The sequence below is a fragment of the Cryptomeria japonica genome, chromosome 1 (genome assembly GCF_030272615.1).
Source record: "Cryptomeria japonica chromosome 1, Sugi_1.0, whole genome shotgun sequence".
NCBI classification, from domain to species: domain Eukaryota; kingdom Viridiplantae; phylum Streptophyta; class Pinopsida; order Cupressales; family Cupressaceae; genus Cryptomeria; species Cryptomeria japonica.
In genome coordinates, this window is record NC_081405.1 from 614,293,917 (window position 1) to 614,311,599 (window position 17,683).

Consider the following 17,683-nt stretch of genomic DNA (forward strand, 5'->3'; position numbering starts at 1 on the left):
TCTGAGTATCACACTACCAATTGTGAGGAGATGTTAGGGATCCAGGGAAAACACCATCACAAATCCGGCATTTCTCAGATAGGCGAACTCACAGGTGCACACAGGAAAGCCTAAATAAATGATGTGATTAAAGTGTTTGTTCAAATAACGCAGTGATTAAATTTTGAATTAATACAATGACTAAATATTGAATATGAACAATATCTGCACTGTTGACAATAAGTTAGATGGTTAATTATGAATTGCAAGACTTTATTATTAAAAGGAAATCACACACAAACTATTGAAACCAATACAAATCTGGAAATGCACATTGCCAACATTCAGCGTTTGATAAGAATTTTACAGTTTGCATATCTATCTATAATCAGTTCTAGTCAGGTATTTTACAATCCCACCCGAGTTGGATAAGTGTTTTGTTAGTGATAGCAGAAAAGGGGGAGCCTTTCCTTAAATTAGGATAGTTTTTAACTCACATGTCATGGTTGAAACCACAATTTTGCACATCTTCCTAGGTGTACAAAATTTTCAACCAACAGACTAAGTACAGAGCTAAGGTTCAAGGCTAAATTGAAACTCTCCAAGGTTTTGGATTCTCCTCCATCGCTCAACTAAAATCTCCTTACAAACCCCAAAGAAAGCATCACAGAGCTCAAAATGCATTAACCATGCAATAGACATGCATACTACACACCAAACTAAGTGAATACCTTAAGGGAAGACAAATATATGGATGAGGCACATAATAATATAAAATAGTAGAGGTACCTAAAGAGTTAGCTCCAAGGTGGAATAACATATAATTATTCATATAATCGCAAAGGGTAACTCAACATCACTACTGTAACCCTGTATGAAATCTTAGTGCTTCACCCAGGTCAGGATCACCTAGATGTAATGAATGCTAAGTGTGCCATTCATGCTCATAAGAGATGGGTTCTTTATAAACCATGTACTATAGAGCTACCTAGTGTATACATTTTTATACAAGTAGTTTTTCCGTAATATCAAATTATGTGATGAACTTTTGGGATTTAATTGCATAGTTTAAAGTCAAATTACATTAGGCTTGATTGTGGGGAAACTCCACAGTTATGCATCCTAAAATGGAGTAATATTGGGATGGGTGACTACCAAGTGCCAAAGTAGTGCTAGGATGGGTGACCACTAACGCAGTTCCAATGCTTCACTCCTATAAGCATCCAGCAAATGCAATAAGTACAAAGTGGACCATTCAAGTTCACGAGAGATGGATATTTGTGAACCATTACTCATAGCATATATGTTGATGTAGACTAACTTAAAATTATGCAGCTAAATCGAAATGGGCCATTGTAATGTCCCCTTCTCAGTGAGGAGTAATCAGTGGTCCATTGGCCTATCCCAAAGACTCATCAAGAGCTTCGAAGGAAGAATCTTTGTTATTCTTGCAAAGAACCTTGGGCCCCCGGACATAAGTGTCATGGAAAGGACAATTTGCATCAAATGGAGTGCTATTCTACGGATGGATCAGATTCTGAAATTTCAGAACAGCAAACTGAAGTTGAAGACAACGAGTATGAAGAGGCTCCTAAAGGACCTGAAATTAGGTCAGAAGATAGAGGAGTGGTTGCTCAACTCTCGAGCATTCACAAGAATGAGTCCTTTAGAGTTCGGGGTGTGATTGGAGAGCATCGTGCCATTGCTCTCATTGACACAGGAGCGACACACAATTTCATTGATGAAAGGATTGTTGCTAAGAGGGGACTAGTGGCAGAGGAAGTTGAAGGCTTCAAAGTCATGGTAGTAGATGGCTCCACTATATCCTGCAACCGGATGATTTCCAACATGTCTCTGAAGTTGGGGAATCATGAAATCAGAGATGATTTCTTTGTAGTTAGCATTGGTGGGACTGATGATGCAGTCCTCGGGATTCAATGGCTAAGATCTCTTGGTGAGATCACACAAAACTTGCAAACCATGGAGCTGAAATTCATGTCTGACGGGAAGAAGGTAGTATTGAGAGGAACGTCGCATGGTGGACTTAGAGTTGTATCTTTGAAAAGGATGGAGACGCTGATCCACCATAACCAGGTGGAGTGGGCAGCAGAGTATTTGATAATGCCTTCAAATCCATTGGTAGATAAGGATAGCTATTCCACAGACATTCAAGCAATGATCACGGATAGAAGTAAGGTCATGGTTATGCCCTCAGAACCACTAAAAGAAAATCGAAACTATCCTAAAGACATTCAAGCCTTGATAACCAAGAGAAGTAAGGTGTTTGAGAACCCACCTCCTGGCAGACCCCCTGAGAGAGCTGCCGAACACATCATTGATCTTGAAGAAGGAGCTAAGCCAGTTATGACTACTCCTTACCGATATTCTAAGAAGCAGAAGGATGAGATTGAGAAAGCAATCCAGGAATTGCTCGACTGTTGTTTTGGTGAGAAAGAAGGATGGGACCATGCGCATGTGCGTGGATTACAGGGCCCTGAATCAGAAAACTATCAAGAATCGGTATCCTATCCCGATAATTGATGAGCTCATTGACGAGCTACATGGTGCAGTGTTCTTCTCTAAGATTGACCTCAGGTCGGGGTATCATCAAATTAGGATGAGAGCTTCAGATGTGGAGAAGACCACTTTCAAATGCCACTTTGGGCATTTTGAGTTCCTAGTCATGCCCTTTGGCTTGACAAATGCACCCGCCACATTTCAGTCATGTATGAAAAGAATCTTCCAGAAACAGCTGAGGAAGTTTGTTCTGATATTCTTTGATGACATACTCATATTCACCAAATCTTAGAAGGAGCATTTACAACACTTGGATGAGGTGCTAAGCATACTAGAAACCGAATCCCTATTCGCCAAGAAGTCCAAATGTGAGTTTGGAATGGAAGAGTTGATCTACCTTGGTCACATTATCAGTGCAGGTGGTGTGAAGGTGGACCCTAAAAAGATTAGAGCCATCATTGATTGGCCTCCTCCTGAAAACATAACACACTTGAAGGGATTTTTGCGTCTGTGTGGTTTTTATCGGAGGTTTGTGAAGGGATATTCTCAGTTGGCTACCCCCCTCACAGATCTTACAAGGAAAGGAGCTTTTGAATGGTTTGAAAAGGCACAGACAGTTTTTGAGCAGTTTAAGGGGATCATGAGTTCCTACCCTGTTTTGGCTTTACCTGATTTCACCAAACCTTTTGAACTGCAGTGTGATGCATCTGGAGAATCTTTGTTATTCTTGCAATTAAATTTGATTGAGGTGTTAGGGTTTCAACCCTAATTAGGGCAATTTGAGGAAAGGTTTTGAGAGGTCATTGGAGACTCATTTCTTATGGAAGTTTTTGCTGATAATTATTTTTGCCTCCTTGTGTAGCTTATCAACCTTAGGGTTTTGAAGACCTTGGAGACCGAAACCTCCATTGTTCTTGCACATCTGCAATTGTGAGAGACCAGCCAAGGGTGTGAGGAGGAACTCCATATCAAGGGTTTCCATTGAGCTTCAAAGAAAATAAGTTTTGGTTTACAAAATCTAAAGGCACTTACTTGCTAGTGTGTGTGGTCATACTTTCTTGTTTTGGAAGGTTTGGTACTATGTTTTGTATCATCTTTGCACAAGGATATATTATGTAATGTCCCCTTCTCGGTGATGTTCATTCAGTGATCCAGTGGCCTATTCCGGAGACCCGTAGGCTATTGGGAAATGAGAATTACGGTTTTCTACTTTTGTGGAGTTTTGCACGAGCTTTTTAGGGTTTCTCAAGAAGGAATTATTCAATTCTGTTTGTGGTTTCCTTCCAAGTTTTTCATGAGCTTCAAGGTGGCATAACATGCATTTGATTCTACGATGAAGTGTGAACTAACTATTTTTAGTAAGTTAGGGTTTGGCTGACTGGATGGTATAGTTTTACCAATCTTTTCAAGCTCTTTCTCTAGGTGCGAAGATCATGTTTTTCAGAGCAGCATTTCATGACTTACTATTTTTAATAGGTGGCACTTTGAGCATTGCTATTTTTGGCAGTCTTGGGCAGGGCTCTGATCCAGTTCAATTCAGTGGTTCTCATTGCTCAGTTTCATCCTTGATTTTGATGACAATCAGTATTAAAGTTATAAGATATTTAACTGATTAATTTTATTATGGGCGACTTAGGGAAAAAGATGTATATTTGTTGTCATTATTATTATTTCCTAAGTCTGATGGCGTTGAGAATATTATAGCACTTCATGTTTGCATTATTTTTTTATGTTCCAAGTGTTTACCTAGGAAAAGTTCGAACTTTTGCCTAGGAAGACTAGGTAAAGTGGACGCCATGTCTTGAGGGGACATGAAAATGAAATGAAGTGAGTTTCAAATGGATTTGAGCGCCATTTGCATTTGAATTTCAGAGGGGAAAATCTATGAATACAGGTGCTTGGCCTCTCATTTGGGTATCTTGAAGTAATCATATTGTTATGCTGTTGGAATGGTGAGTGAACTTGAGCTTCGAAGTTGTGGCTCCCTAGTTTAGCCAGTTTCGTACTTGAAACATAGTACCTAGCTGAGTGTGGGATTGTGGTGAAGTTTTCTGTGTGCATTTTCAGATTTCTAATGGATGGTGTGGTTTTTAGTGTGTGGTGTGGATTTCAGTGTTACTGGTTTTTGGTGTGGCTGAAGTGAAGATTTGATTGTATCTCCTTGCCTGTGCAATCGATCATTCTGGGTAATAGCTCGTTGGAAGCGTATCTAGAGGGCAACCAATCTTCTACCTTGGCGTTTCTGTTGGTGTACTTTCTGATGTTTGGCAGCAAATCGAACTTTCTAGCTGGGTTGTACCATCTCTTGGCTGCCTTGGGTTGCGTGCTGGCTGTTTGTGGTGTTTGTGGTCCAGGTTTGAGTCTTTGGTTGCATCGCCTTAGTCATAGCTTTCATTTGCTTCCGTTTTTGTGTCATTCCGAGTTGTTTGGGGTGAGTTATGAGCATAATAGTGAATTTGGTAGTGGCTGTTTTCTGCGTGTTATGCGGACAGCAGATTGTAATTTCAGCTTAGTGTTTATTGGTGTGTTATTTCTTTGTAGGTGGGTTTGAGTTTGTTAATTGTGATAAGTTTGGTGATATTCAGCAGTATTGGACAACCTAATCTCTCTTTCCTATGCATTGCATCTCTTATTTGTAAGCTTGAATAGTAGTACTATCAACCACTTTTGGACTGTAAAGTATACCCCACTGAAAAATTGGAAGAGGCTAGCTTGTCGCCTACATTTGATCTTTGTAATTCTGTCCTCCCGCTGAATAAATGGTCGAGTGATATTTTGTTTGTAATGATCCTCTTGCTGCATAAGCGGTTGAGTTGAGCCCAAGTTTGGAGATAAGGCAATTAAAGCAAAAAGTTCGCTCAAGGCTTCTAGAAGGAAGCAAGGAAGAATTGCCAGTGAGTTTTAAAACACATAGAACAAAAAGGAGGAGTTCGATGTGAGGCCTAAAGCATGACTACATTCATTCCAAGCAAAACTCGTTAAAACACAAAAAAAAACAGAGCAAGGCAAGTTTGAACTCTCTAAAAACATAGCCTTGGCAATTCATTATTCACAAGTTGCCTCTCATACTTGAGAATTCAAACTCTTAAGAAAAATCCCTTTCAAGTTGCAAAGTAGATTTTCAGAGTGGATTTCAGGTGCAATAGGAAATCAGGCCAAGTTGGAAGCAATTCTTTCGAGGAATTTCTTCAATATTTTCAGGTTTATAAAAATTTCTAAGGCAGATTTTCAAAGTTTCGAGTTCATGTTGCACCTCAAGACTCCCTTCTTTCAGTCTAAAGTTCTGATTCTCAGACTTGCACAATGATTTCTCACCTCAAATTCTTCAAGAAATAGTGTTGCTTTTTGTGCTTTTTACAATTGAAGGAAGAAAATTTCAAAATCAGACTCAATTTCACAAATTCCAAATTTTTCTTAAGTCTTATTTCTGATTCTAATTTCATTAATATCAGACTTGACTAAGTCTGATTTTCATTCTGATTTCTGGAAATTCATGGCAGAAATCATGGGTAAATCAGAAATATCCTTCATAATCCCCTCAAAGTAAACATCAAACTCTTTGATTTTAACTTAGAAAATTTTCATGATTTTCAAGTACACATGGAGGGACAACTTTGACACTTCAAGATGAAATCCAAAGAAGAAGGGAACAAAGAAGGACTTATACTCCATCAAGACATTCAAGAAGATTAAGTCATACAAGGATGAAAGGCTTTACATTGACCTTGAATTTCTTTTGGAAATCCAAAATCAAAGGATTCCACACCAAGATACAATGAGAATGAAGAAAATGTTCTAATCATCCTGAATTTCCTTTAGAAATCCAAGAGTAAGGTATCAATACTTCTTCATGATGGAAATCAAGTCTGCAAGGCAAGCTAAGGTGGCATCCTAGTCATCAATCAGCCAATCCAAGGGTTCCAAGTCAGACATGTCCAAGTACAATGAACCAGACTCAACAAGTGGAAGATATTAAATGACTCCTATTTTCTCATTGGTTATCCAAAGCATTGTAATTTTCTCATTGGTCCAATTTGGATAACTCTGCTAGTTTGCCCTAATTAAGTTTTGTGTTTAATCTTGGCCATTAATCTTGGATCAATCTGGGCCATTGCTTTGTAATGGGGTGTCTATATAAACCCTCCTCCTCTCATTTGTAAATGGAGAGATTTATGAGAAATTGTTGTAGTGATACTTCTTAAGTGCCAAGGCATAATTCATTGTTCAATTATTGGTGAAATTTGTTTACTTTTGCATGTTAGCATAGTTTCTCAGCTCTCAATAGAGTAAGATTTATTTTCAAGTTATTAGATTGAATGAAGGATTTGATGGAATTGCTCAATGTGGAATGATGTGTTCATACTTTTGATAATTGGATGATTTTCAATTATCGTGCAAAGTTAGCCTAAACCAATAAATGAAACTTAACTTCTATCACTACATTCATTGTTCAAAATGTTGGTGAATATGAGTGATATGAAAATCTTTTGAATTCCTTAGAAGATTGCACCATTCTTGCGTAGTTGTTGAATTTGGTGAAGCAAGAATTGGTTTTGAATTCCACATTTGCAATCTCAATCTCCTGAGTTCATAGGATTAGGTTAGGATTAGAATTATCTTCCTAAACCCTCACCCTTTTGCCTTTTTTTTCCAAGTCCAAATAGAAGTAGGATTGACATTGAACTTATTGAAAATCATTCCAAAAAAGAAGAGAAAGTTACAAGTGTCAGCAATTAGTAGAATCCTTTGATTGATTGGCTCATCGAACAATTGTTAAGTCCCCCTTGAGATTACCGGCATATCACAACGAACCAACTGAGACTATCTGCATGAATCTGGAACCTTAGAGTCATCTTTGTGATCACATAGTCCATCTGTTTAGCATAGAAGATTTTGATCAAGAGAGAAAAGGATATCTCTAGGTATTTTATTCTGAGTTGCGCGTGCATAAAAAACACACCAACAGGAATCAAGAGTGATTGGTACAATAAAACTACAGCAATCAATATCTTATAAAAGTAATCATTGATGAGCAGACATTAACACTTCGACAGCGATCTGTAGTGAATTCGAAGTAGTTAAAAACAATGGTTATATTACACAAAATTACATTAGTTATTCCTTTCAAGAAGGTGCGATTGATTGCAAAGGTGCATAAAGTAATTATTAAGTGTGAAAAGCATTCATTAAGAAAAGGAGGAAAGGTGCAATCAGTTTTAAGGGATATTAAAGTTGATTTGTGTTGATGAAGAGATATGTTTTGTAAAAAGTCATGTCTCATTCGAGATGCTTAAATTCAAAGGGGTATGTCACTTCATAGAATATGAAGATATAAAAAGGGAGAAGCATGAGAGGTATGAAAAAAGGGAGCATCATAGAGAATTAAGGCAGATCTAGGGCAGATCTGGAGCAAGATTTATCATAGCAGATCATGTTAGAAGAATATGCAGATTTAAATGAAGAGAAATGAGATCAAGTAGAAATCTGAATAAATAAATAATATTCAGCATGCAGTCCCTTTGCATTGCATGAGTGTTGGATCTGATGCATAATGCACGGATCATAATCTTACTGATTTGCTATTCCATCATCCATATAGCAATGGATGTAATTAGCATATTATTGTTAATATATATATTTATATATTTCTATTAATAATATATATGTATATGTATGTGTGCATAATTAATGACGAGGAAGATCCCTGTAAAGATTCAGCCAATCTACCGTTCCATTATGGAGGGGAGATGTGGGCATATAAGGAAAGCAATTAGCCGAATAGTCCATTCGAGTTAAGCTAGGAGGCTGAATGACGGATGTACAACCAGGCCCTTGAACTTGATGGATAGGCTCAAGGCACCTTGTATGATCTCTGATGAGCTTCATAGTGTGGATGAGTCGTTGGGAAGAACCTAAAAGGAATCCACATGCACATTATGTAAACTACAATGATGATTAAGATAATGTTCCTAACCCTTGTAGGAAAATTTGATCTTATATCAAACATGATGAAGGGGTCTCAATCAAGATCTAATTGGTAAAGTTATACCTCTAACCATCTTACATCTCTTGAATAAAATTTGTGAATTTAGGACAAAAACTAGTGCATTTACAAATGGGGACATTATAATTAAGGCAAACGCGGATTGGCCTCCACCTAAGAATATAAAACATTTGAGAAGGTTTTTTGATCTCTGCAGCTAGTACAAGAGCTTTGTCAACGGATTTTCAAAGTTAGCATCCCCATTGACAGATTTGACAAATAAGAGAGCCTTCTCTTGCAGTGATTTAGCACAAAGAGCTTTTGATAAGCTCGAGGAGGTAATGAGTTCATGTTCTATTTTGGCTATTCTAGATTTTTCACTTCCTTTTGTTTCAGAGTGTGATGCTTTAGAAGATAGGATTGTAGTAGTTTTGATGCAAAAGAAACAGCCCATAGCAGTTGAAAATAGGAAGCTCTAGGAGTTAGAAAGGAGTTTTTCTATCTATGACAAAGAGATGCTAGCCATCATACATGTACTAGCCAAGTTTAAGCAATACTTGGTTTGGGAAAAATTTGTGCTGAAAATATATCATAATAGTTTGAAGTTCTTTCTCAATTAGAAGGATTTGAATGATAGACAACAAAAATGGGTAAGTAAGCTACAGGCCTATAATTTTGACATTGAGTATATTAAAGAAAAGAATAATGTTGGGGCTGATGTGTTATCTGGGAAGACTTATTTGTGTTCCATAACTAATATATCTGCTAGTTGGAAGGTTTCTATAATAGTTGAGTATCCCGAGGACATATTTGCTATCGACATTTCGGATGGCGAGCTACAAGGTGATAGGTAGAAGGTGGTTGATGAGCTCATCGTTTATAAGGACCGAGTGTATCTTGTTCCAAAATCAAAGATAAAGGAAAAAGTATTGAGGACATTTCATGACACATCACTGTCTGATCATCCAGGTTAATATAAGACATGCAAGCAAGTAAGAAAGCATTTTTCATGTAAGGGACTCAAGGGTAATGTTCTGATGCATGTTAAGGAGTGTTTGGTTGTCACTAGAAGAAAAGTACAGCATGTATTTCTAGCTGGTTTGTTGCAGCCTTTACCCATTCCAAATCAGAAATGGGAGAGCATTTCCATGGATTTTTCCACAGATCTTCCAAAAGTACAACATAAGAATTGCATCTTTGTGGTAGTAGATAGACTCACAAGTATGCTCATTTTTAAGTTATATCTTCAAAATACAAGGTTCCAAAACTGGCTGATTTGTTTTTTAGAGAGGTATTTCGACTACATAGGTTACCAAGAATATTGTGAGTGATACAGACAACAAATTCATTAGTTTGTTTTTGCAAGTACTCTTTCAGTTGCCAAATACATAATTGACTCCACGTAGTAGTTATCACCCTCAAACAGATGGACAAATAGAGATTGGCTGAAAGGTATTTGAAGAATTATGTTTGGGGACAACAAACAACATGGGTTAAGTGGTTCCACCTTGCCGATTATTGCTACAACTCCACTCATCATATGTCTATTGGTATGATTCCCTTCAAGGCACTATATGGTTATGATGCATGTTCACTCAAGGATTTGATTATAATTTCTTTCAAATAGTAGAATTACTAAAACTAGATATTTGGTACAGCAAAGTCTCGATATCTTGAATGCACTCAAGGAGAACCTATAGCAGGCCCAAAATCAGCAAACGGTATGCCGATCACCAAGGATAAGAGAGAACTTTTGAGGTGGGAAACATTGTTTTTTTGAGGTTACACTCTTATAGGCAATTTGAGAATAGATGAGGTTGCCTATGAGCTAGAACTTCTAGAAAATAGTAGGACTAACAATGCTTTTCATATGTCATGCCTTAACAAGGCTTTTAGAGAGCAGGTCGCATGTTTGTTTGAACTAACACCATTTGATGATGAAGGAAAATTGATCTTGAAGCCCAAAGCTATGATCGACATGAGATAGAATAGACTAAGAAACAAGGTCATTCTAGAGTACTTGGTGAAATGGAAGAATCTTCCACTCGAGGACACCACATGGGAAGGAGTGGAAATATTTGAGCATCAAAGTTTGAAATTACTTGTGGGCAAGCAATTTGGGGAAGGGAGGACTGTCATCTACCTTCTTTTCTAGGTGACCTTCAATGCCCTTAATTAAAAAGTGCTTTTTTAATATATATAAGACTTACCGCCAAAAAGTGACCCAAGGACCCTAAAATGCAAAAGCATATCTACAAGTTTCTTTTCATTATTGATGGTATGAAATCCTGGAATTCTACTTCTATTTTACATTTTTTTAATGACTTGGCCAAGGATAAAAACTGCATGAGTTGAGTTTTATGAGATGAGGATGGAACTCCTCCACTCATTGTTATTGCCAACAACTGACCTTGACCACAGGGTAAAGCTAACTTTGAGTTTCGTCTTAAATGCAGACCTGTCTATACCAGCTATAGGCTAGATAACAGTTGCGGGTCAGATCTAAGGTAAATCGTCTAAATGCTGCTAAAACGATGGGCAATCTGCTGAAGTTGTGAAGTCCACCAAGCAATCAGAGCAATAGAGAACCCTTGTTGAGCAGTCAATTGAAGGTGTGCAGTCCACCAAGCATTGGATGCAACATAGAACCCTTACAACCACCATTCACCAGGCATAACCTGCAGATCCAGGTGTATTCACTCAACCAAGCCCAAATGCTCTAGATCTGATTGTGTACAGTATAGAGGGGTTGTTACAGCCGAAATTTACCCATTGAGGAGAGTGAATAAATTCAAAGTGAAGGAGACTTGGCTGACCGTAACCTGAGTGAAGGGATATACCTAGACACGCCAGGCTATTTCCTAATCTGGGAGGCTCAGATCATTACTGTGTCATATATATCCACTAAACATGAGTTTGCCAGTCATTCTGATCTCTACCTAAAATTTGCAGTTTCAGGGACTGTGTTGTGTTGTACATTTGATCTGTAAGGTCGCTTTGAATTAGTTTATATTAAATGCTGGTGGATTATCACAGATTTATATATTGAACTTTTGGGTCATTCTGAAAATTGATGATTGATATTTGCCAAATCTAAGTACTTTCTTTCAGATCTACAACTCTACTATTATGTTTAAGGGTCTAACCAGTGATATGTAGACCAGGGGAAAGTTAGCAGTGGTACTTAATTTCTAATTGATCTATAACCTGAGAACAAGATATATATATATATAGGACATTTCACTATAGCTCTTTAAGTCTGTGTGAGGGACTGATTAAAGACACACTATGATCCTTATATAAGACCATCCTGATTCCAGATCCATTGCTCCCACTTTGATAGTTATGCTATGTTGTATCTTTCCTGCTAGTCAAGTGGATGAGGAAGTGAGGCTTAGTTAGCATTTTCCCTATGTAACCATTATATAAGTTTACCAGACCAAGAACATGGACCATTGCCTACCTTGTCAATTAGGAAAGATCATAAAGGAAATATCATTCACTGATGAAGTGGGATGGATACAGAAGATGAGGGCTCCAAGGCACAAAATAGATAAAGTTTCTATATTGGCACTCTTCCAAATATTGCATGATATGAAATACAGAAAAAGATGAAATAGGTAGAGGTTTGCAGGCTATCAATATGAGGGAGTCCCAAGGGTGGTGTCTCCAAAGGCACACTAAAATGGCTGTCTGTTCTAACACTCCCATTTTCCCTTAGGAACTTGTCATGCATCAATAATACATTTATGTTGTGGTTGGATTATTAGCTTATGAAGCTACATGTACTCACACAAAGGAATAGCATTTGAAACAAGAAATTTAAGGTATGTAAAAGAATAAGAAGCTTTGTAATGTGTTATTTACATTAAGTCTTATAACTATAGCCCATTTTGATTCATTGTTGAAACTATGAACCTTAACATCCTTCAAACAAGTTATATGCTGCAAGCAATGTCAACCCTGAAACTGAATCTTTGCTCAGTAGCATATATTCTATTGCAAAGAAATTGTGGAAAATAAGAAAGAATCAAATAAGAAGAATAGATTGAAACTTACAAGTGAGTTATAACAAGAGCTGAGCTATCTTTATTATAATTACATGTCACACCTTCCCATGCATCCCATGTAGAAGGAGCACATGGATCTCCATTCCATCCCATTCGATCAGGAATTTGAAAAGATTCTTTCAATGCTCTCATAGCTACAACTGCAAATAGTAACTCCAACTCCTTAAGCTACAATACAGAAGCTATAAAAGAAAAACAAACTAATAGAATTTTGTTTGCCTCTTCCTACATGTGTCATAGAGATACCAATGTCATGCATGAAACTTGCTTGAATCTATCCTAATTGTGCAAACCTACCAGTGTAAGGAAAATCTAAGATCAAGTCTAGCACCTTTTATGAAATGACTACTTACCAAAATAATATCCAACTTTTAGTATGAAACATATTGTTTTCTCCTTTATTTGTATCTGCCTATCTGGCTATCTGTGTAAGAAACTTGAATCCCAACTTACCTTCTGGTGTTTCAGTTGCAAGATCCATGGAAATCAATGCATAGTTCTCAAGACCACTGATTACTGGAGTTCCAGTAACAGGTACCAACTTTATGCTTATTGTTGGTTTGGTTAAGTTGTGAGCAATGTGCTGCCAACGAAATGCAGTGAAGCTTCCTACTTCCTTGAAGATATCTATCTGGTGTAGGTTTATGTCATTGATTATAATGTCAAACACTCGCTGCCCAGCAGCATTAATACTTGGATCAATCTCTGCAAAGTGAAACCAAAGCATGTAGTCCAACCTTGTATCAACAGGTAAATGATACTCCAAGTGTCCATTAGAAATCAATGTACGAGCAGTTTGATACAAATGAACTGGGAAATAGTCATGAGCTTGATTGGTACTCTTTATTAGATTCTGGGTTGACAAAACCTTTCTTCCATCGAGGCTATTAACAAAATTAATGTCCGATTGCCAGGCACGCCCAAAATTATCTGTATCATTACTAAAACCTGGACCAAATGAAGGAGAGCCACATGTCAAGCGGCCATAATTCACCAAGATGACATCCTTACCAATTGAGGGTGAAGCATAAGACAATGGATCAACCTGAATGATTTCCAATGATCCAATAACAGGGGCATCTGTAGCAATGCTATACAGGCATACTGTAGCTTCACCATCTTTTATAAAAGCAAAAAGATCCGAGTAAGCACCAAACTTGGCATTTTCCTCTAACCAGGGTGATCTCCAACTGAAGACAAGAGTTCCCTCCACTGAGACTTCAAAGCTTGGACTGTGTTTCCTACTGTCATAATTGTCGTATACAAAGAATGTCCGTATGTAATATCGGCCATCAGGAACATTGACTATATAGCAATTTTTTTTGCCCATTGCAATAGGAAAGAACCGCAACGTTCTCTCCTGCTCTTGAACAAAATTGTGAGGTTCTGAAACTAATCCTGGTGCACCTCCAGTAAAGAACCTATCTGACATCCATGACAGATTGAATTTGCTTGTGAAATTATTGTATCCGCCACAATCAATCCGTAACACAGTATCTGTAAGAATTCCAAGTAACACACAAATTTCAGGGTTCTGCAAGAATGCAAAACAATAACTCAAATTCAAAGCTCTGCTACTATTTTCGACCTCTATTACAGTAATTTAGAATGACTGTATTTCCGACATTAGTCACTTGGGCTATCAGTAATAGTTACAGAAATTTCCTACCTTCAGACAGCACCACAACAGTTGGATCAGTTTAACCAATAATAAAAATCTGCCATGAAGTCTATTAAATAATCACTTCCATAGATTTCAAGCCAAAAAAAAACTTGCACAATTTTATCTCATTAACATTGGCACATTTATATTTATTTACTTTTGCCAAAGATGAATTCTTATGGACATTAAAAGTGAAACAGACATCTGTATCAAGATTGCAGATGGACCCACAGAGATTTCTACAATTTGAGATCTAAAGACAGTGCTTCTGTACTAGTTCTCCTGACGGGATTGTAAAAAATCTAAATAAACACAAGGTGGCTTTCCACAGCAAATTAAGTGACAACAAACTTTCAATTACAGTGTACTCTTAGCTAGCTATGTAAAATGGTAAACTTCCCATGCTGAAATTTTTCTGTAAATAAGTTAGCAAAGGCAATCCAGTTGATGCATGTTAGAAAGATGTTGATTAGAAATATGTGACTAATTACCACCTCAATCACTTCTCTTATTTGTAAATTGCGGTAGATTCAGGAAGCAATGTCACCACAGGGAGAGTATCATGTCACAGATGGTGAAAGCAATCACATTCCTGTCATTCCATAATGTTTAACACTGCAACCGAGTACCTGTTAAATGTGATTATTCCAGGAAATGCAAAAAAGTAGAATCTTTTCCCAAAAAGACCAATGCAATCACTATTTAGGAAAGAAATTTCTAGCAATTCCTGAAAGGGAATGAGGCGGAATGTTTGCAGTGACACTTATGAGAGTTTGTAGCCAAAATCTTTCAATGATGTTAAGCCCTTTTAAGATTTTCATGTTGTTGACACGTTTTGGGACTGGTTTCTGGGATGAAGACATGAGGATTTAGGAGTGGAGTGCTTCCAGAATTTCCCTTCAAACGAGTTAGTGATAATTCAAATGGCAAAATCCTCAAAATTTGTAGCGTGTGGCAGGCCTCAAAATCTCTCATTTCAGCAAGCTATTTTCCTATGAAAGGATCATAAACTTGCAAAGCATGTTGAGCAAATCTCAGAACCACCCTCCATGGGACCATTGCCTAATACAGTCAAACAGAAACAACTCGAGCACTAGTGCGAATAACTCAGTGAAGGAAAGCCAAATAACTACTCTCAAGACTCAGGCAATATTGTCCTAGGAAAAATTAAGATATGCATACATGCTATGCATGATAAGTAGCGTGTGTACTCTTACTGAAACATAATCTAACATGGTGAGATCTAAAATTTTGTGGCAGCTAATTAAAAACTTGTTCTGTGCCTCTGTTACATTCTTCTTTGAAAAAGTTTTGACTCTTAAATCTAATCATTGTCGCAAATTTCTAGGCCTAACCCGACAATAAAGCCATGTTCCTTTGCACTTTCATTGCAGTTTCAATATAATTCAAACAAATTTTCTGATCAAAAAAATTATAAGTTAACCAAAAATAAGAAGCATTCAAAATCAACCTAGCGGGTAGCAAATCTCTACTTACTGCATTCCTAACTACATGTTCTTCAGCATTTTCTTCTACTTTTGAATTTACAAAAGACAACAACACTAATAACTTTCCAGTAGAAAGGACATCTATCGGAGCAGAATCTACGCATTTTTACCCTTCCAGTTTATATGAACATAAGTCAGTCAATCTCTTGGACTCGGAAATTTTTTAAAACAGCACATTAATCATATTTTGGACTCGAAAAAAATATAAAAACCATCATTAGAAATCACCTAATTGATATTAAAGTTCTGTTTCCTGCAATCCAGACAACAGGCTATCCGGCATTTTTTTTCCTTTTTTCAATTGAAAAATTTAACAAAACTAAGAAATTCGGAACGTACTGGACTCCAAGCACATCCTCCACATTTTGAATCAGTTGAGCTTCTTAATTTACAAAAACACAGATAAAATGAATATCCGCAGTACTACAGTTTTAAATTAAGCAGAGATCAGAACAGATCCTCTATATTTTCACACTTTCAATTTAAAGAAACACAAATCAAACGAATTTTCAGGCGTCAAAATATTATAAATTGACTGGGTATTAAAACAGCATACAAAATCAGCCTAGTCTATATTTAAATTCCTTTTTCTAGATTACTGACTACAGTCATTCAGCGTTTTCTTCTAAATTTCAAATTGAAACAAATAAATACACAATTGGAGAACTGCCAGTATAAATAGGTAGATTAAACGCAGAGATTAAGGGTATAGAGCAAATTTATCGATATTCTTTCACTTCATCTTTGACTTCATTTCACAGATTTCGCGTGACTATATTAAAACACAGTTTCAAAAAAGGAAATTTCCTCTGCATTTCTTATATCCTATACATTTTTACAGATTCCATTGCATTGTTAAAAAAGATTCAAAGGATTTAAAAAGGGAACGGCTGAAGAACTTTCCAGGGACGTAAATCATTAAACAAGGAATCGAAGAATAAAGTGCCTTCCCTTTTACAAAACACTTTGAATTCATCTTTTTCCGGTCAATTTTCATATATTCACCTCGCATCTATGAGTATCATATCCATTACCGTTTACAACATGTCTTTTCCTTTAATCTTTTCGTAGACATTTCCACAGATTCGAGCTGCATTCTTAAAATTAAGAGTATAATGTACATTTATTATTTTAAAAGCATATTTTCAATTCATTTTTTTCTGTGTCATTTTCCCTCATTCAGCTAAAAATTTTCAAATTGAAGTGCATTTATGTTCCCGATTCACAATCATCATCACAGATTCAACTTACATTCTCAGAATTTAACTTCAGAGGACTTAGTTTGAAAATAAATATAAATGCAAGATAATCCTTACCGAATGGATATTGACCGTAAACGACAGCACAAAGACAAGCCAAACAGAGCCAAACAAGAAGCGCCATTGACTTCGACGACTGTAAACCAACTCCAAATCACACTTGATAGAAATCCAGAGCACAAATTCACAACAAATAAACTCGATATGTTTTATCTCTGTCCTCAAATCGTATGTACATCAAGCTTGCGAGGAAGCTAACGTGTCTGAGGGTTTCGGATCTCCGGGTTTCATAATAATAATCAATCCTAATATCATTGCCATTCATCTACAGCGGCATTCTAGGGATTTCGAACTCGCGACGTCTGTACAGTCATGAGTTTTGTGAGTCAATGCATAAATATTATACGAGTTAGTGTGTGAAGCTCAACTGCCGTAGTGTAGTGGTTGCTCCCCGCCGTGACTGGCGGTGTCATGACCAGAAGTTTTCGCTTTCATGCCATTTTTGTCTTCGAACATATAAGTCAGATTAGTGGGCCAGCCGTCAAACAATATAGCACTAAATATTAAAAGTGCTGTATTAATTTAAATAACTTATTAATTATTACTATTAGTTTCTGTTGCACGCACGTATATTATGGTATTTAAGTATTTCGATTTTGATAAATGTTATTTAAATTTAAGATAGTTTTATTGTGGGGATAAAT

At 36.9% G+C, this 17,683-nt stretch overlaps 1 protein-coding gene across 3 annotated transcripts in view; it reads right to left on the reverse strand.

The window, feature by feature from the left end:
- LOC131049407 (receptor-like protein 4) overlaps nucleotides 1–17,473 on the reverse strand; it is an 85,961-nt gene extending 68,488 nt beyond the window's left edge. The window contains exons 1-3 of one of the 3 annotated variants that reach the window (XM_057983456.2): nucleotides 17,037–17,472; nucleotides 13,003–14,046; nucleotides 12,539–12,689 (exon numbers count right to left, since the gene is read on the reverse strand). In XM_057983456.2, coding sequence (XP_057839439.2) covers nucleotides 12,539–12,689; nucleotides 13,003–14,046; nucleotides 17,037–17,103 — 1,262 coding nt within the window. In that variant the 5' untranslated portion in view covers nucleotides 17,104–17,472. Of the gene's footprint in view, nucleotides 1–12,538; nucleotides 12,690–13,002; nucleotides 14,047–17,036 lie in introns of all 3 variants that reach the window. The other 2 variants (XM_057983455.2, XM_057983457.2) reach the window with 2 other exon arrangements.
- Nucleotides 17,474–17,683: the final 210 nt, after the last annotated feature.